Source organism: Battus philenor, unplaced genomic scaffold (genome assembly GCF_028537555.1).
Source record: "Battus philenor isolate CCGP_79_NKW_IND1 unplaced genomic scaffold, ilBatPhil1.0.hap1 SCAF_9, whole genome shotgun sequence".
Taxonomy (NCBI): Eukaryota; Metazoa; Arthropoda; class Insecta; order Lepidoptera; family Papilionidae; genus Battus; species Battus philenor.
In genome coordinates, this window is record NW_027181759.1 from 7,910,569 (window position 1) to 7,932,789 (window position 22,221).

Here is a 22,221-nt window from a genome sequence, read left to right on the forward strand (position 1 = left end):
CAAATAGAGATAAAAAGGGTTTTGTTTTCAATTTATTGGTAAAAATATATTTCTGCTATTAATTTCTTAGTTTATAGATGAGATATTATGTATACTGGAAATCCTTGATGTATCTCAGCTGTATTATCAACTTTGAAGATCTTAAAACAAGCGATTGATTAATCTTACTATAATAAAGTTTAGGAACAGAGTTTGAGAGATTGATATCCTATTTGATAGCAAAAGTTATCGGAATGCTTGTGTTGTGTATTATGCATAGGACATACATCGACGAAATATTCGTTTCATATATTCTAGAGCCTTAATTCTGTTCATTAGTCGATGATTAAATCTTTATTTAGTAATTCAACTTCAATTAAACGAAACCGTACCCGATACCGATGCAAAAGGGATCGAAAGGACGCCTCATAAGCAAGAGGACTGCTCGAAAAAGGAAGATTCTCAATTCCTCCCCTCCTCTGATTCCCTCTGGAACCTCGGGTATGTACCCTCAAATATTTCACCCAGAATTCTAATACAGATTTTAAATCGATCGCCTGCGAATTTCATAAAATAGCTAATTGTCAACTATTTTCAAATAAATAAACTTTTAAATTAGCTACTAATATAAACTTATTAGTAATATTAACTTATAAAGTCTGAAATCTCTTTTGATAGTTTTACTACAAATAATTAGTAAAACTAAAAAAAAATTCTCAAACTCCCGCTTAACTGAACTATATTCAATATTACTAAAGTTTTCACAATAAATATAAACACTAATGAGAATTTTTGCTGGTGCTAATTTGGATTTAAAATTTTATTATAACTACAGTATTTTTTATTTGTTTGTTACCTTCGTTTACTCACTCTTGCCAGAAATTATGTAGTACGACTTGCTCTGACTGTAATACCCGTGCTATTTCTATTTCCTCGCTTATGGTACAACGACGAGATTGCATATTTACATATATGCGGCACTGAGGTAGCACAGGCTAGTCCAGCAGCCCTGTTTCGAGGGAAATAAATCTACTCGTCTCCTTTCAAAGAAAGGTGCGCCGAAAAGACCGGCCTACCTTCTCTCTATTTCTATTTCCAATGCATGTATTCACAACTGCTTGGCAAGATTTAGGCTTACAACGCCTGGAACATCGCATTACTACAGGTAAAGATTTTTATTATTTCATAACTACTCATGCCCGACGACTTGAATTATTTTTAAGGCGGAAGCTTAAAGCGGCCCTCTGTTACGAACGAGAAGCATTGATCTCCCGTTAGAAAGCATACATACCATTTTCTAGAGTAAAAAACATAAGTGAACTGACGTCTTCGTTAAAGTCACTAGGGAACGGTAGATGGAGGCCGGTTCCTTACGATGCTATTGGAAATCTATGGAAAAGGTTTACGTCCAGCAGTAGATATGCTATGGCTAAAACCATGACAATGTTTTATGATATTTATTAAACATGGAGTATGTTTAATAAATATCATAGTTTATGTCAATAGATATTATTTTTTACTTTCATTTATTTAGCAAAACTTAATGGTTTCAAAGTGACATATACGACCTTTTCTTGATATTTATTAAAAAAAAAAATTACGAACAAGGAAAAGCATAAAATTTCATTTTTACGTTTACGTACATACATATTACATTTGAACTCATTTATTATTAATGGACCAAATGATTAACAATTCTGTATGCCAAAAAGAATATACAGTGAATATTGTCCATTCATATTTCCCGGTACGCAGCGAAGACAGTTTTATTTCATAAAATTAACTTCTACCAGATTTGACTGAAACATGAATAAATAACAAATTGCTTTAGTTCCCCAAGGAAATTTTCTCACTTAACTTCGCCCTGATTTGTATATTTTGCTCAGATACATTTTTGATAACGATTCTTTTTTCAGAAAGACGTCGTATCACTTATAGAAGTAAAATAATTATTAAGAAAAAATTAATAATAAACTGTTCCGAATATCATTATAGATTTTTTATACCGGCAGCACATAGATTTTCTAAGTAACACTAAATGAAATAAATTTTGACGTAAATATATGTATATACGAACCCAAAACTAGTGAAATTAATTATAAACATATTCATAATGTCTTTCCTTAAAGGCTCCGTAGCGAACTATGCACATGATCTTCATGTTTGTATTAACCATTGTTGCATTTGAGATTCTCCGTAAAACTTCAAATCATGGCTATGTTTAGCAATGGTTTCTTTATACAAATATTATAATATTTTTTAACATAACTTTTTAAATCTGAACTAATAAGAAGATGTCGGGTATTTCAAGATTCTGTGTTTATTGGGCATATTTCAGGTTATCGAATAATTTTTCTAAGTACAGTATTCTCTTGCACGAAATTAATCCCGTTTTTTTAATATTGGCAATACCGAACTTTCTTGCATTACAATAGTAATTTTAAAAAAAATTGAATTTTTGTTAAAATTTAATTAAAGCATTTTAAATTTTTTATTCAATAATTTTTACAAAAAAGGTAGTAAAAATCTGTAAGTTTTGTTAACTAATGGGGTCTCTAGGTTATGGAGTGGAGGTCACGGAAGAACAAGCGCGGTGTAGAACCTCCACCCACAAGCATGGACGACCTTGCTGTAGGTTAGAAAGTCTTGGATGCGGACTGCCTCTAAGTATTGGAGTTTATAAAAGAGACATATGTCCAGCGGTGGACGTCATACCGCAAATGATGATGATGTTGTTGAACAAAAGTATGATGAAAAAAAGCAAGCAAAAGGTTAATCTTTCCAAACGAATAAACGCACATATACGATGTTAACAAGATAGCGTGTATATTGTTATGCCCTTTAGAAAAAACACAAAACTGTGATGCAGTTAAACTCCGATGTTTGTGAAATGATCGCGGTACGCGGGCCTAACTTGTACTGGCAATCGAGTGTAGCCAGGTACTGCTTTTTTGGGTGGAGTACCCTTAGCGACACCCACCTCTTTCCTCTAAACAATAAAGTCCCGTATCCGTGAAATTTTAAAACACCACGCATTCTACAATATATTACAGTTTTTATTTCCTTAAAAACAATTGTGTATATTCTTAATGATTCGCATGTACCGGTTTAATAAGAACTATAGAATACTGTAACAATCAATTATTACTTAAAAATGGTATTTTCAAGCAATTCTTCGTAAATCATGAAAACAATCGGTGACATATAGTCTGATGCCAAGAAAATACCAGTATTAACAAATTTAATTTACTTTAACGACCTTGTTTACCTAGTGAAACGAATAATATAAATTCTGTGAAAGCAAACCCCATATCCTTGTAATTGTACAAACAATTTATGTTAGCACTATTTCAAGGTTCATAAATCGCCATAAGCGTTCGCTTTGCTGTAACGTAATATTTAAAAAAGCAATAAAAATAAAATACGCGTGAGCTAAACGAGCAGAGCTCTAAAGCTGAGACTTACAATTGTTTTCCATACGCTCATTCTATTAGACTTTTAACTTCCATAGTTATTGCTCCGAATCGTGTAATCTTTTACGAAGACAATTTAAATTCTCAACGAAATTTATTGCTTCACTATTAAATACAATGAAATAAATTTTTGTGTGAATAGATAAAGTTAAATATTGGTGAAACATATTTTACACAATGAAAAACATAAGTTACCATACATGGTTAATTATATTTTTGCACATTAAAAATTTTTTCAAGACATAAAAGTTTTATTTCATAAAGATTTTGTATCATCTTTTTGTTGACAGTAACCTATAGGAAATTAATTACCTAGAAACATTAATCGTCAAACATGTCACTAAGCGTTAAACTCGAGACTAGACTAACTGAACTTGGTTTTTCAGCGTGGTACTTGATGTTCTTATAGATATTAATATGAGGCATACATTTATTAATAAAAGACACTCAATTTTCTATTTGCATTATTTTCGATTCTTGTTATTAATGTATATTTTTTTTCATTCTACTTACTTTTTTAATTTTATTTCACTAATGGAAAATCCTGATTGGTATCGGAGGAGGGGGATTTTCGACACAAGATTCCCCGCCTTTTGGAGGAAAGTCAGGGTTATGTGGGGTTATACGCACTAAAACCCCTTTGATGGTCGTCTTAACCTCAAAGGGGCAACCGGATCTACTACCGAACTCGCAGCTGTCCATGTACTATGCTAAGAAACATTCCGGGATAAAGTTGTGTCTCCCCTGGCATCTTTGCTGTACAGCAGCATCACAAACACTCAGCAGCACTTCGCGTTGCCGCCCTTCTCGAGTTCGAATGGATAATGAAAGCCCCTTCCCTCAACGCCCGTGAACCCGATGCCCTTTTAGTCGCCTCTTACGACAAGCAAGGAATATCTTAGCCCTATTCTGGTGAACCCGGGTAAAGGATTATCATAGATCTATACCTAACAAGAAGTCAGGACACTAAACAATTTATATTAAATATTTAAGGAACCATGTAAAATAAATCAAATTCATTTAACCTAGGAATAAAATATTTTATGGTATTTTCGTAAGTCATTGCATTTATTTTAATGTTTAAATTTTCCTACAGTCCAAGTTTCTGCTTCCTTTTAATAGCTTCGGTGTCGTGGAACGAATTTATTACCATCAAAACTTTGCTATTGGTCGCGCCGATAAAACAGGGCGAGATTGCTCGTTAATTTGTATTCTTCCCTTATTCACACGTTTATTGATCCCTGACGAATTCATGGTACGTGAGGTGTTTCACGATCTATTTAGTTTAGCAGACATAAGCGAAGAGGATGATTTCTATGTTTACAATAATCTTTATATCAAAAACATCTACTATATTATTAAAATAATATTCAAAAGGTTAAAAATTAAAGGTTTTACCAAAACCTTACCCTATTGAAGTTGTAGCAAATAATGTGATATATTTAAAATTTAAATTATTGTATGTTGTCAAACATTTATTCCTACTGGTACACTTACTAATTTATAATAAAGACAAAGCGGAGGTTGTGATAACTGCACTCCTTAAAATAATTTTACTTAAAACCTAATAATTACGAACAGTTTTAACAATGAAAAGTTGTTAAGCGTTTGCAGAAATTTTATTACATTGTTTACCTTTCACAGAAACTGCATACGGAAAATACGTGAAAATAGTTCACTGTGTTTCAATGTTTTTACGAGGCTATAAAACAGATTGGGCATTCATTGAATTGGTTTTTTGAACTTTGACGACTGAGTAAAACAACATTCCTGTCAACAAAGGATTTAGTTTTAATTAATAAAACTGACAAAACAAATTTTAACGAATATTAAGAGTCCGTGAATAACAATAGTAAAAGTATATTTTATTATAAATACAAAACTATATGAACAATAAAGAATAAAAGAATATAATTTAATATTTCTTATAGATCGAATTCTTGAAAGCCGAGTGGGTGGTGGAATTTGTGAGTGATCCTTGTGGGCTGTTGACTTTTTGGAACAATGGAAGCTCGTCGTGCTACTGACGCTGTGATTCCCTCCATATTATGAGTACCGGGAAGAACAGAAAATCGTCTGCAAAGTTAAAATTGAATTAATGTTAATTTTGTAAATAAACGAAAGTTATGTTATTGCGTTTTAGCTAGATATCTGAAATATTAGAGGTCGTGGAGATATCTGAATTTCCAGTAATGTTTGTAATTTACCATGAGCACAATAACTAGCAAAAATTTTTACAGTAAATCAATTAATAAAAAATCATATTAAAAGTTTTTAATATTTACTTGTATAATCAAATAGTTATTAGATTATTTCTTTGAAAAGGTATAGGAACAGATTTCTTTCATCTCTTAAATTTGTTGTATACACTAATTCCTCGCTTATGTATATGGATCGTATTCATATCATATAATATGAAAGGGAACAAGCGTAGTTGTTACATACATTCATTTACTTTTAATATATTTAATATATTGTATATAAAAAAGTACGTAACACTTGAAATACTATCAAAGTTCACTAACATTAAACGCGTAGTTATTAGTAGTAAATTATGCGATAGACAACTTTTAGTAATAACCTAAATATTTACCTTATGATTTCGTATATAAAAGTAATAAATATATACATCAATAACTAATTTAATACGGTTAGTATGCATAATATGAAAATGATTTTCACCTTGATGCGGGTATGACGGACATACGCTTGAAAAGGTGTTTCGCTGCAGAACGTAAATCATCATCCTGCATTAAATTCACCATCTCTTTCTCACGTTTCTCAAGTAACGCCTCTGATGATCCTATCTCTCCTTCTCCTGATATATTTACACACTGGAAAAATTTTGAAATATTGGCACGCACAAAATTATTAGAAAAACTTATCGTAGCACAAAGGACAACTAAGGTATATGAGATCATCATCATTATAGCCGTAGGAGGTCCACTATTGTTCATAGGCCTCTCTCATATATTTACAATATGACCAATAAGAAGCAACTTGCATCCAAAATTTTCCGAATACCCTAACAAGATCGTCGTTCTAGATTTGGGTTGGACGTTCTACGCCGTACTTACTAGACCGTTGTCGACAGATATAGGTCTTACCAGGGCATCTGAGTATAGAAACAAGAAGATCAGAAAGAACAGACAGAAGGTATCTAAAGGTAATGAAAGTTTTGGTGATGAGTAACAGAAAAAATGTTATATTTAATTTAGATACATTTTATATAGTAAGTAACGCGTGTATGTTTATTTTTATAAACAACTAGCTGCTTCGATACATTGCGTACTTATCAAAATTATAGGCCTATTACAAACCAAACCAAAAAATAAAATTAAAACCTATTTCAGAGGGATTACTCTATTTATTTACCATCTTAATTATATTGTCTATAGTACATCGCTTACTGCAAGATTTTAGGAATAATGATTGTAATTTAGCTATATTGATTTACGGTACATAATATTTTTTGTGTTTGGATTTGAAATGTTTGATTGGTATAAATTTATTTATTTATACAATTCTTTATTTAACCGCTTCCTAATGGCCTTATTGGGAATCTATAGCTCTACCATAAATTTCTATGTCTTGTGACGATGAGTGAGCTTTTTACTGCTGAAATAGCGATGATGAAAACTGATATAAATTTACGAGTAATGATAGTAGAAATATAAAGTAAGCCAATTATAAAAAACGAATATAAAGTACGGTACCGTATCGAAAAAAGCACCAACATCCGTAAAACCAAAGGAACGGGCCAACCCGCCGCCTTCGATTAAGGCTGCTCTAGCTTCTGGACGGTTATTTTGCAGAAGGTGGCAGCGTGCCAGGAGAAATGTAATGTTTAGTAACCAGATCCGTTGATCGGCCAACCGTGCTTCTGAACATGCATAAATTATATATTTATTAACGGTTGAATTAAAAAAAAATGCTGAAGTTTTAATACGTTTTTACTGATTTTTACCAAAAGCTACTGCTATATACTTCCTGGTTTTTGAACAAATGGATATTTTTTTATTTGACAACTTTTGTATGAACTGATCTGTTTAAGGAAACTATCTTTTGCCATCGGAAGAATGACGTTATAATTATACCGAAAGTAATGATTCTTTACCTGATTGGCCTTTAAGAGCGAAGAATCTAGCTTTATGAGCTTGTTTCGTGTCTACATAAAGTCGGCATAATTCGTGCAGTACAAAACACCTTTCAGATGCGCGGCCATTTAACGAGAGTGTTCGTTCTAAAGTTCTTAGGCGGCGTCTGCGGAGTAATATTATAATGTAAACATGACCGGAGTTCAGAGCCAAGGCGTGTGTAGTCCTATTTCATATTGTTAAATACAAAGAAGTACGCAGAACTTACTACCTACTACCAACTAATGTAGAGGAATTACAAAAATAAAAGGACATCTATCAAAAATCTTATAAGACAATGAGTGAATTATTTTAAGCTTTTGAGATGTATTTTTAACACCATATGGCTATATAGCTAATTACAAAAACAAAATAAAAGGTTTTGCAAATAATCTACAAAAAAGGTAAATAATTAGAAGACAGTTGATTGTAATTTCAGCATATCGCAAAGACATTTTGCGTCACGACAACAATGTATATCTATAGCTGGGAAGATAAAGACTTGATTAAAGAAAAAGTTGTGATATCGATATATAAAGAAGTGAACTGGCATCTCAACCGCGAAAGAATTTACCTACTTGTTCAAGAGCCATATACTATACATATTTAACTATTAACAACATTTACTCATTTTTTTTATTGTTTAGTTCACATCTCCGACTATAAACTAATCATACTTACTGTAAATTATAAAAAATAGTAACCACAATTTATTAATAACAGCATTTAAATAAGTATTTACTGTTTTCTTTATGAAAGCTCTCTCATTTTGATATTAAATATTCATAAATTCGTTATTTATGTTACAATATGGCATCAAAAATAAAAAAAATTGGACCTATTATTACAATACACCAACAAATTTAGCAAAAACTACAGATTTTAATAATTTCTTCATAAGATATCTGTAGCAGCTTCGAATTAATATTCTAACGAGCAAATATCTTGCCGTTGCGAATTCACAAGAAAACGTATTGTTTTTCTTTAACGATTTCTCGCACTGCTAATTATAGCTTCCTGTAGCTTCCTGTTCGTAAGTGACAAATGGTAGCTCATAAAAATTATTTGTTTTTTTTTTTTTTCAACGAAATCCAGGCATACTGAATTGAAAATTGTATCTGTTAAACTTTTTTACAGCTGTAAGTATCCCGTCCACTTCAACACTGCAGGCCGGGGTCTCTTAAATTACCGATTCAATTCCTGAACTTTCTATTGAGTCTTCTCTATCATTAATCATCCAGTCACAAATCTCTTTTTATTTTTATATATACTTTACTTTACTTTCGATGGTACACGATCTTGACTGCTGTTTGATGTAGTATGAACATTAACAGCTACTATTTGAGGACATAGTTCATCACTTTGAGACCTAAGAGTTTTAATAACTTTTGTTTTAACGTTGTCTTGTTTACTTGAGTTTGAGTTTTTATTCACTTAAACTTCTGCTGAATAATATTATTTTACAGTGAGATTTGCGTCCTAAATTGAGAAGGAGATTACAATATTTTATAAAAATATAGTGAAAGATCCTCCACGACTGATATTCTAAGACAGCTCTACGTGAAAAGAGAGCTAGCAGAATTTAGTTCTTCTATAGGCATTCCAATATTGTATATTCTTCTTTTCTGACTATACTCTGACAATCTTTATCCTGTCCTCACTCTGCTTTGATTCCTTATAAAATTTTTATAAACAGTGAAAATTGCCAGAACTTAGCGAGTATATTTCAGAGTCTGTCGATTTTATCTTCGTTACATGCCCTGTTCTTATTTATCATAATGTGTCTAAATCTATGTAATATCGAACAGTAGTTTTGACAGCTGACAATATCGGGTAGATAAAATTTATGCTTGTAGTTTCAAAATTTTTTCGTTTTTACACAAATTGCACTAAGTTTTATGAAGAAAGAAACAAGATTCATCAATAATTTTTTTTTTCCTGAAGCGCACTATTAGTTATAAAGTGCGAACTGGTTCATATAAAATCATCTTTAGAAAAATGTCAAGATATTATTAATAAGCATTTTATTTACCTGATATCTCGAGGTGGCGCCAAAGGTCTTGTACGTAAAACAGAGTCATGACTCGGTTCGCGTGAAACAGATATTCCTAGTAACACGAAAGCCCTTTTCTCACGATCCTCTTCACTCATTACTTCTTTGAAACGTTTCTGCGAATTTTTATCATAACATTTTAGATGTAAAACGTTGAAAGATATTTATGTCATTTAAATCAATTTGATTCTAGTTTATACGTTCCTCCTCTGGCAACCTTCTTATACCGTACATAGGGGATGTCAATTAAAATAAATTAATAAACAGTCGGTTGCTATCCTAGGTCGAAATAACAAATCATGCTCATTTTCCTTCTTCTTATTAGTGTGACTTATTAGTGCTTTCTGAGTAGTAGTAGAAGTTACAGGTCGTAGTCAGAGGATTTTTCACAAGTCCCTCTCCATCCGTATTTCCCTGAGGTATTTTGCGAGTTTATATTTAGAGGTTTAGTGATAGTTTTGACTTGATCTGTACATTGTTAGTTAGCACAACTTAAACTGCCTTTTAATGTCATATATCTTTGGCATAACGTCACCTAAGTAGTTCACAATTTGAGGATGTACTATTGCCAAAATATAGAACAATGGTGATGGCGCGGCATCTTGTCTATAATATCCGCTTGTCTATGCTCTCTACCACTGCTTACCCAATAGTTTGTATGTCAGCATTATCTTTCTTTTACCGTCCACTTTTCAGCGCCTTGAAGTAACACTAAAAACACTACGAATCTCATGCTTACTTTGTTCTTTAATACTAAATGTAGTAATTATTGTATGCTACAACTAACATAGAATTTGCTTGATAATATATTTTATACTATCCTTAAATGCAAATTCTAAATTATTAAATTTTTTAAATTATTTTAAGTAAATTAAAAAAAAATATATTTTTTAGGAAAAAGTCTAATGCAAACGTCAAAAAAATTATTGAAATAATGACACTCTGCTAAATAAACTTTTATAAAGTATTGTAATATACACTTCATAGCAATATTCATTTTAAATGTATGTCATTACACACTAATATATGTAACAAAACACTGCGTTAACAGATAAAAAAAATAATGTATGATATTTTAACTTTTACATCATAGAATACAGGAGTCAAACTGCACATAACAAAGTTATATTTGTGTTAACTGTTATTTTAATTAAAAAAAAATCAGTAAAACAATTACATACATGGGCGCTGTTAAAGAGAATTTTTCTTTTTGTTCGATGGAACCATCAGGGTAATCGAATTTCATTAAAAATAGACTTTTAGTAATTCATTAAATGGTCTATTTAAAAAAAAATCGTAATTAAATTTAGTTTACACATTTCGTACAATTTTACACTTTTGAGGTCAAGTTAATTTATTATTTTTAGGTTAATAATAGTAATACGTTATTTTGGACCCACGGCACGTGTTACAAAATGAAATAATAAATAGTTAAATACTATAAATATGTAATAGTCAGACGGCCACCTCCACACTTCTTCGATACGTTGCCGTTATCATCAGTCTGTTAGCCAGACCCGTAACAAAAGTTCTTACACGTTGAAACTCCTGATATATTTTCAATGAAGGGTTAAAAATCCAGATTTCACAAATAATTCAAAAGTGCTGCAATAGCGTTCAAAGCCTTTAACTAAAAACGTTGTTGTTGCTCCCTTATGCTTCCAAATTTTAGCACAATTCGACTGGAGCTAGCACGTTAAGGTCTACTTTGCCGCTTTGCATTTTTAAGTGCGTTACTCAAGCTATGGTATCGTACCGTAGCTAATATCTAAGACATACGATCGAAAGTTGCGGGTTCAATTCCATTTTTCGATAACTCACAGTGATGATAGCTGTTTTTATATATATTAAGCACTTTCACAATTACCCTAAATGTAATTCCGAGCATTACAACAGGTACAAGCAAATATTGCATACACGAAGTTATTTATTAAGACTTAATATAATATTTTTAAATAATTGTAAATAGCGAATATTGTTAAATGATTGACTGTGCTTGATTTCTAGTAATACAGGCTACAAAAGAGGAAAACAGAGGAAACTGATATGTCCTTGGACTAAATATTAGCAAGGTGTGAGAATATCATATGAAAGCTTCTTCTTAAACATCAAATACCTAACTCCATAACGACTAAGATGTTACAGCTCTAATAATAAAATATAAAGTTTCCACAATAAAACTTTGTGGCCTAGAATGTAAAAATTGGTCTTTAAGCGTTGAGACTTAATTAAAAATTAAAACCAAACCTGGTCCAAAAAAACGTTGGCGACCAAATTGTGCAATTCTAACAAAAAAATTTCTTTATCTGGTAACAAATTGATAGGTTTTCTTGATATTTGTTCCATTGCGAATTCGGCAGTTTCCAAGCATTTTGTCGTATCGTGTTCATTGAACATTTTCGTGGCTATTCGAACAAGGCGTCGTGCGTCGACTGCGTGCTGCTTTTGAGCGTTTCCAAGTCTCTCTTTGCGCGCTCGTGAGAGTCTCGCCCGTGCAGCTGCTTCAGCCGCGCGAGCGGCATATAGAGGCCGACGTACACGAAGTGCGTCCTATGTTAAATTATTTAAAATACTTTGTAAAATATTTCAGTTAAACTAACTAAAGTATACCGAGGTTGTAACGGCACATGACACTCCCCTTTCCTTCTGTGTTTAGACGACTAAGGGAAAATATTTACGGATAATGAGAAGGAGAATATCCTAAATATATTTGATGACGGATAAATGATTTGAATGATAGGGCCTCTAGGTTCAGAAATAAAGACAACGAACCGGCGCGCGCAATGTTATCACCCACAAGGTGGACAGATGATCTTGTTGAGGTCGTCGGAATACACTGGATATAAGCCGCTTCCAATCGGTCTTATAGGAAATCTCTAGGGTAATTCTTTATTCAGGAGTGGACACCTTACGGCTTAAATGTTGATATTCATAATAGTAAATAATAAAAAAAAACATTGGTATAAATTTCATTGTCAACAATGTCAAATGTCTTTACGTACTTGACACTTCTCTATACCAACACGAGCGTTATTGGCTAATTCCTGTAATATTTGTGAGCCTTGCTTGTTAGCTGAAAGCAGTCTTTCGTCTTTGCACAACGAAACGAGAAAATGTTTGTCGTGAGCCATTTGTTGTAAATACTTGGAAGCCATTAATCGCGAAATGTGTTCGGATTTTTGTTTTTCCACCCTTGATATTTCTTGTACCTACAAAATACACAACAGCTTATTATAAATAATATTTATAATAAAAGGTTATTTCTTATACATTACATAACAAAATTATACGATGAAGAAATATTATGTTACTCATGTTGTGCCGATTTGGAAAAAAATTGGATATTAGAAACAAAGCAGTACAAAATACCAGCTGTGATTAAAAATCTTTTTGTGACATGCTGAACTACTTATTTATATCAGGTTTTCTTAGGTAATAGTAAATAAAATAATAACGCCATTATTTTTAATTTAATTTAAGATGTATTTAACACCGTCGTCATTTAAGTTGTAAGTCGTTCACTGAATGACAGGCCTCTCCCATGGGTTTTCTATAAGAACGGGTGGAAGTGGCTCATATCCAATTTGTTCGCCGACGACGTTAACAAGGTTGTATGTTACCTATATGGGTTCTTATCTTCTTCTATCTATCTTATCGTCCTTTGCTGAGTTTGCCGTTTAGTCTCCACTTCAGGTCCTAAAAGCCACAACGGTCACCTGTTTTACGCGGTTTGTAAACTACCCACCACGATTCCATCTTGCTAATCCAATGAGCTTTGTCGCATAGCACTATCTATGTTTCGATGAACGTCTGTAAGTAGCGTTTATTATCATCATCTTGTCAGTCGATAGACGCCTGCTGCAAGCCATAGGCCTCCTTCATAATTCGCCACAATGACAGTTTCCCCGCTACCCGCATTTAGCGCAATCCCGCGTCCTGGTCTCTGTTAGTTAGTTGTGTTTATACATAATCCGAATTCGTAAAAGCTTAATGTATTTTAATAGTAACTTAGCCATACGTGTCTGGTCGGTTCTTTTTGCATCCTGCTTCGACGCACTATTTTTGTTGGTTCTAAGTCGTCATTATCTATCAGGTTTCCAATTACCTCCACCCCTTGTAGGATAGTTATCGCTGATTTCATCACTTTCGTTGCACTTAATCCAGAACATTCGCGAATCTGTTTACAGTGTTATTATTATTAATATATTATATATTTATTTATTTAAAAGGTGAGTCTACAGCATAAATAATAACATTTCATTAACAATGATTACAAGTCCTTATAAACTAATATTTTTTTGTGTATTCTAGATATGCATAACATTAGTTTATCATCGAAATTATAAATGTAATAATAATTTAGCCGAGAATAAATATTAAAACGTTATAAAGATTACTAATGAAATTATATATTTTTACTGAGAATACAATGACAATCCCAATTCTAAAAAGTAGTAGTAACCTCTGTCGAAAGTATATAACTTAAACTCGCATTAAAGATATAAAACTATTTATTAAAGATTGAAACTGAGGCATAGCCCGCTTATTTGTCAGCAAAAAGCTTTTGTACCTATTTGTGGTCATACTGAAAAAAGTGATTTCTGTGAAATAACTTACATTATTTTTTTTATTGGAATACCACAGGCCTTCCTATAGTACCAAGTCCAACCACCGTTGATTTTTAGGTAGTGTATATGCATTCATCAAAACAAATGAGCTATATATTCACCCCTTTAAGGATTTTACACTTATTACTAATCACCCATGATAAATAAATAATTTTACACTTTGATGGTCGGTTTTTTGTCACTATCGTGTCTTGATTATCCTATAGGATTAATAGCTTCATCATATTCAAGGCAACAGAGCGCTGAAGGCGCCTAGCCTAGAAATCTTATAGCACCTAAACTCAATGACTCCATAACGAGCTTCGGTTCCGCTAATTTTATAATTTTACCACCCAGATAATAGGGCCACTATTATATGGATAATTGTACAATATTCTTTTCTAATAACAAAATGAAACAGAAGTGGCAGTGGGTGAACACATACGACAGTTGAGGCCCAAAGGTCCACGAGTGGCAACCACGAGTCGCTAGACGTTGCGTTCGAAGGCTCTCACTAGGTGGATTGACGAAGACATAGTAATGGTCCTTCAAGTCGCTGGGAACAGGCAGCGCAAGACCGGTCGTCGTGGTGATATTTGGAAGAGACCTTTATCTTGCAATGGGCAGATGACGATGATATAATTAAAAATATCTTTATTCAAATAAGCATTTACGGGCACTTTTGAATCAAAAATTTCTTAAACATTACTCACAAATCAGCATACTGGCACGGAATGCTGATCTGTTGAGAAAAGCTATCTAGAAACTTAAGAGATACTTTTTATAAGAAAATGTAACTCGTAGGTAATTAATATAAAAGAGTCAAAAAACCAAGTTTTACGCATCAATTCAATTTATCCAGCTAAAAGTCTTGAATGCTGCAATAAGTTGTGTTCAATATTTTTTCATAATTTTAGATTAAATAATGAGAAAAGGAAGTCTTACATATATTGTATAGTTTGGGGAATTAAAGACGCAATGTTTAGCAAAATATATTAGTATATTTTAATTAACTGTACCGTTTCCTCCGCACACCTGGCACATTCAGCGAAGTTGGGTGGGAAGACCCTTAAACTCTGTCCACGGCTTGCTAACACAAGCGATCGTTCAAAGGCACATTTTTCATATTCCGTTTGTGCTTTGATCTGAAGTGCTCTCAAGTTTTTTGGCTCAAGTTCTTAAAATAAGCAAAAGTATGCGTAAATGTTGATTTAAAAACGAATAGTTTTCAGTTATTGCAGAAAAAATATTTCTCTTAAACATACAATATTTAAAGGTATGTATTATACAACATAATAAAAAATAAGATTTGGGAACACGAACACATCTCCTGGCGAAAATATACAATTTTTTAGGTATTTTTATTGTTAATATTTAATAATAACTTGGTATGTAAATAGTACAAAGAAAATTAAAATTTCAATTTCTTTATTCTTTTACGATGACGTAATTTTTAATATTTTGATAATAAGGGAAAAATGCTTCCTTACTAAAATAAAGATCGTTCAGGTCGTTTCACATTAATTCAGATTAATAAGGCTGCTAATTACTACAAGCTATGTCTGGAAATCGGCTATTTATTTATTCGAGGATATAATAAACAGTTTTACATTATTAATTATAAAAAGTATAAGACATAAAAACACAAATGCGTAACTAGTTTTTTTAACGTTCAACGTTATCCAAGAATTTGTGTACTAAAAGCTAATACGCTAAAAGCAAGTGAAAATTGTGTGTTACGAAAAGTCACGCTATAAGGGGAAAAAAAGAGAAAAGTTAATCACACCAATAGACTTTATAACAAACAAGACTCATCTTAATGCTTTCTATTATTAATTAAATATTATATTTTGTACTAGAATCCTTTCATGAAATTCTTATGTACATTTCCAAAAATTTTTGATTCTACAGATCCGGCCACTTAAAAACGATTCACTCTTTACGTGTTATTTATATTGAATATATAGTACCAATCAGATTGAACAGAATATATTTGAAAGGATCGAATATTTAAATTCTAAATTATTTGCTAACGGCTGAAAATCTGATTTAGAATTCACGGTGTAACTCATATTTTGACTTCGAGAACTCGTGACTGTCAAAACTTTAATTGACTACTGTACCGGCAGCTTGAGCTACGTCAGCTAGGGCACCGCTGTAATGAGTTGCTTTCGCCCGAGCCAAACTTCGACCGAGAAGCGAACCAACATCTAAATTCTGAAACAAAACCTTATTCTTGAGTCGACTATAACATGTACCGTAGGTAGACCAGTGGCATTAGAACTATATTAGAGCGTGAAAAAGTTGCCGTATTTTTAAAAATCTTTAGTCACTGGTATTATTATTATGGTGTGAAGGCGCTCCACTGGTGGACTTCGATATAGTCAAGGTGCCGTGAAGTCATTGTGTCGATCTTCGATGGAAACCTATGCCTTGTAGTAGGCGTCTATCAGCTGATATGATGATGATCATCATTCTAGCATTGTTTATGAAATCCAAACTGATTACAAAATATGATAATTTATTTCTATTTATTTATTTATTGGCATTATACACACCGCATTGATATTACCGTGGACAAAGGAAATAAATAGCAGCTTTCTATGCTACGTAAGAATAAACTTTGGTCTTGGGCAATTGAGGTAATTTAATTAATATTATCAACAAAATTAACAGTTTATAATATGTAACAAAACGAGAGAAAAATTAGTAAAAAGTGTACATAGACCACTTAGGAGTACGTTTTTGGTGTATGTGAGAGTGGTATTCGTAAAATGTAACTATGTTTAAAATTTAACGAATACACTTCATTAAATGTGCATATCGATATACGATCTGCAGTCTATTTAATCAGTGCAGTCTATTCAATCTAATAATTACAAAAAGATAAATGTAAACAATTTGGTTCATAAATTTCAACACATGATGTAAAAAATACATTGTCAACTTAATTTCTGTCAGAAAGGAAATGAGATCATCCCCCGAAAGATTAGGATAGAAGTGACATTTTTAAATTAGTTTACGGGACATAAAGTATATTTAATAATATTTTATTATATGTATGAAAACATTAAAGCAATATATCTACATATCGTTTTTGAATATTTTAACTTAAAAAGGCATTGATTAATAACTAATGTTGGATACAGTGTGTCAGTTATCGCCGGGTAAAGTGTCTGCTCGTATCTTAATTATATCATAATATATATTATATCATAATTTATATTTTAAACATAAATTTAATAAAAATAATCATTAAACTTCGTATTTTTAAGTTTAGTATTTCAAAAATTAGTTTAATGGAAATAAGAAAATTACCCAAAGTTGATAGTGAATACAGAAAACGGTTTTTATTAGATATTTCACTATACTGATCCCAACTTTATTTTAAAATATTCTCTCGGATACTAGTCTAAACAGCATGAAACACTATTATAGTTTCCGCTTGACTTTTGTCTCATAGAAAACAAAACGGTCTTAGGAAAAAGATCAACTTCGTAAGCTATGGACTGGAATGGATAATTTAACATTAGTAGTTAAACCCGGGCCCATCAGCGACTGCTTTACTACAATGGCAATTTAACTATGAAAGAAAAAAAAATAATTCACATACTTACATTCCAGCGCAGAGCTTCATCGTAGGCTACAATTGCTTTTTCAAATTGCTCTAGACGCTGTAGATAATTTCTGTATAACATCATTATCAAATACTTAAAGAATCTACACAAAAACTCTTAAAGTAAATAATTTTCATCAGTATAGGCAACTTCTATTGTATAAAAAAGCTATTACAAAACATATCCAAAAAAATCTCATTATGTAAAAAAAATTGCAGTAATAAAAATCAGAACTATCTTATGATTTTATAATCGCGACAATCAAAATATGTTTGAAGTTATAAATACCAAAATATTTAATATTGATTTTATTTTATTTCTCTTACTATCATACTTCAGCAATATACTTACCCGCGCTCGCGATAAACCGCGACAGCATTACAAACAATTTTTTCCGGCAATTCAAGCTTTTTCATTAGTTTAATTTGTAAATAACATTTAAAATTCAAATATACGTGTATCGATTTAAGCGTTTTTTACAAAAAACTGCTCAAACAGATTATTTATAAAAATCCAGATGGCCATGTTTTCCAATGTGATTTCATAATTAAAAAAAATATAGTTACAAAAGAAGTGATTGATAAATTCGTTTTTAGTCAATAAAGTTCATTACCAGTACAAAACATAATCGATTTAATGCTATTTGAGGTTAATATTCCTTATGTGAATATCCATTCAAAAATTTTATTTAAATTTAAATCTGATTGAAATCGTATTTACTATAAAATATTAAAATAAAAGTTAGGAATATTCAAGTTTATTTTTAATTAATAGAATATAACTTAAGATATGTAGTTTAATTTCGTCCATTGGCCTTGAAGTGGCATTTAGCAGACCACATAGCGAGTAGAACAGATGGCCTTAAGTTTTTGGAGTGGAGACCATGAACCAGCAAGTGCGCTTTTTATGGGTCCTAGTGGAAATCTAGGGTGAAATTAATATTCAGTAATGGACGCTCAATTTCGGAAATGATGATGGGGGACTAAAGATTGTCATTTCATTTTTAACATAGCTCATTACTTGCTAAGAGGCCATTTCGTGTTATCAACGTTTTTTTTTTACTGCAGAGCTACTGATATATGCATATAATATTAATAACAATTTCCTTACTCTTGAAAGAAATTTATTTACATATCGGATACTTTACAACAATCGTCAGTGCTTATTTTACTTCAATATTACACATACATGAGTATTATAATAAGTTTAATGTCAATCACACGAAATTTTAAAGTGACAACACTGCTTTATAATGAATGCAGTTTTAATTAAATCATTTAGAGCCAAATAAAAACCTTGTCATCGGAATAAAATTTACCGAATCTCTTTCATTGCTGTTTTGGTATTAAATAGGAACAAATAAAAACACGCAGCGGTTCGACCAATGTACATACATTTTAAATTAAATTCATCTAGGACTCGATTAAATTGAATTTGGTCCCATAACTTAATATCGTTAATTACAACAATTTTAATTTACAAGAAATACATTTGAACAATGACTATGATTTTTATATCTAAAAAATTATTAGCTATGAAATGTACTAGCCTATCTTACAGCAGTAACAGCCACTATGATATTTCTCCTTTTACTTCCTTTGATTCTAATAGTTCTATATTTAAATTCATGTTTCTGGATACTTGCATTAAGCGACTTGTTGGGTTTTTCTTTAATTTTTATCCATCGATCACTTTTCCAGTCATATTCAATACCTAAAGATACCAAAAGATCTTCAAATTTGGGCCATTTAGGTAAAGATTTTTTATAATTTTTCCTATCGTTGATAATGTTTTTAAAATTTCGCAAATCATTGGAGATGTCTTCGGACATGTTTTTTAAATGATTGTCAATTTTTTCCATAGAATTTTCGAATGTTTTTTTAAATGTCGGATTACTCTTATCTTGTTTCCTGCGAAGTAACATTGCCCGATTTCGTTTTCTGTGTTTTGAAAAGTCCAAATGAGCGTTACTGTCAAAATCGTTTTCCGTTGCAGCATCAAAATATTCTTCGTAAGAAAGTGAATCTCTGTCCATTCCTGAAAATAATACTCTCTTAATCACACTCACGCTTCACAGTTCGCTTACAATGAATAGTACATAACAATATTTAAATTAGCATTTTCTTGTTGATATGTTACTTAGGGAGGTTTACCGTCTATGTTTTATATATTGATTGCCCATAATATATTTAATTTATATACTAATATAATTACATTACAAGGTGATTTAAAGTGTTGACTGTATAGCTTCATTTACCAGTAAAAAGGCTTAAAGCTTTTACACCTATTTTCAATTACTTTGTATAAAATCATCTCTATGAAATATGTTACATTGATTAATTTTTTTTCAACACAATGCGACAGACCAATATTGCAGGGACAGATAGTAAAAAAAAACAAATAAATTTAATGTGTAATCCAAATTTTTTAACATATTTTCTTACTATATATAGTCAGTAATATATTATCATTACATTATTTATCAAGTAGATTATGATATACGCTATGCAAAAATCTTCAAATAACGCAAATAAACATTCATCCTGTATAATTACTAACCACTTAATCTAATCTAAAATTATTACACAAGAATGCGTAAGCTTTGCATTAACAATGGCAGTTTCTTACCTATGTATTCCTCTATCTCTCTAATATCTTGATGACGTTTGTCTCTAGTGCGCTTTTTCCAATGGTCATCTCCTCTCCCTTAGAAATTAATTAATCAATTATTAATCAAACAAGTCTAGAGGTAAAAATTTGTGTTAATTAATTAATTCACAACTGACCTGAAATAACTATACACAAGAGCAAATAAATCGTATTAAAATTCATACTTTTCGCTGACCCCTTAATTGCACAGTCCTGCAATGAAAACTTGATTTTAAAAATGCTTACAGAATACAACAAACTTTTAAAAATTGTCACGTTTAAAATTCTCAAATTTGTTAAATGTTACGACTCCTTTAACAATAATTAATACGGTTAATTTCCCTCACGCAATATAATGTAATATACATTCATCAATAAAAAAATGTTATAATTGTTTACCTATGCTTATTGACGACATTCGTTCGGCAAGCAAAGATCACGGTAATGAACAAACGAAAAGCGAAATTTGTCGACTTTTGCAATGGATAATAAAAAAAACTAGTGCTGTATTCAAAATTATTAATTAATTTTTATACTATTTCCGTCACAAATCGTTAATTACAAAACTATAAAACTTTAACAAACATTTACCAAAAGTGAAATAAAGTTGGTTGTAAGACTGAATCTCAAACGGCTTGATTAATGTATAATATATCCAAAGGAATGTATGTAATAACATGAACGAATGTAAAATTTCCCGTTCGCCTTAGTTTAACATTACACTCGATAAGCAATTTAAAGATTATTTCGAAAGAGAAGCCTCATTGAGGCAATAGTATGTCTTTGACACAATGATCATATTTCATTATTAAAAACAAATTATTGTCTTGAAATTATATGATTACATATACATTTATTTGTAAAATGTGTCCAAAATAAAAAAAAATATATTGAACTTTTTCAAACCCGATGGAAAGCCAAATTTGTATAAGAAGCGTGTTTATTTCCACACATATAGCAAACTTTCATTTACGGTAACAGAAATGTAAATTCAAATGTTAAATAGAGTTAAATTGTAATACAAAAGCATAAAAACTTGGTAAACACTAATAAAAATTACCGATAACATCTTTATTTTTATTAAAAAATAATCAGCTTAATTTGCTTTCGTTTCTCTTAGCAGAAAAAAAATGTTATTTTATTTTTAAGGTTAGTTTCTAATAGATTATAAATACTAAAACAATATATAGTAATAATAACACAACATCGTCAGTCATAAAAAACAGCTTTTTATCACATCTTTATTTATAAAAAAAAAATAAGAAATTTTGCCAGAAATTGTGTTTTACTTTATCTATTATTAATTAATAATAGATGATGTAAATTTTACTTAAAAATAATTCATTTAATTCGACAAATTAATTAGATGCCTGTCTAAATAGTAATCTAAATTTTAACTTACTTAATTTGTATTATTTTAAAATAACTTTAAAAACTTTTGTACAAACCTTATATATTTAACTTTAAACTCACACACCATTTGTGAAATAAATATAGATGTTTTTAAACTAACTTTGGCTCAAAAATCACAAACTATGGAATATTATATTATTACGATCATTTAGTTTAACAATTGTGCACACGTACAACCGTTACGGTATTCCAATGCTGTACTGACGGAGAGGTGGTTAGTCCGATGAATGTTCCCACTCCTCTAAGCGACTACTCTATTCACCATTTTGTGATTTTCAGTGCGCAACGCATACA

At 31.2% G+C, this 22,221-nt stretch overlaps 1 protein-coding gene across 1 annotated transcript; it reads right to left on the reverse strand.

Moving 5' to 3' along the window:
* Nucleotides 1–5,377: 5,377 nt before the first annotated feature.
* Nucleotides 5,378–18,281, reverse strand: LOC137932475 (outer dynein arm-docking complex subunit 4-like). The gene is made up of 12 exons (XM_068776103.1): nucleotides 18,217–18,281; nucleotides 17,866–17,935; nucleotides 16,372–16,465; nucleotides 15,268–15,425; nucleotides 13,660–13,818; nucleotides 12,644–12,850; nucleotides 11,889–12,191; nucleotides 9,621–9,757; nucleotides 7,570–7,715; nucleotides 7,169–7,335; nucleotides 6,135–6,286; nucleotides 5,378–5,528 (listed from the first exon to the last, which is right to left on the reverse strand). Exons 1-12 carry the CDS (start codon nucleotides 18,279–18,281, stop codon nucleotides 5,378–5,380), a joined length of 1,809 nt encoding a protein of 602 aa, XP_068632204.1.
* Nucleotides 18,282–22,221: the final 3,940 nt, after the last annotated feature.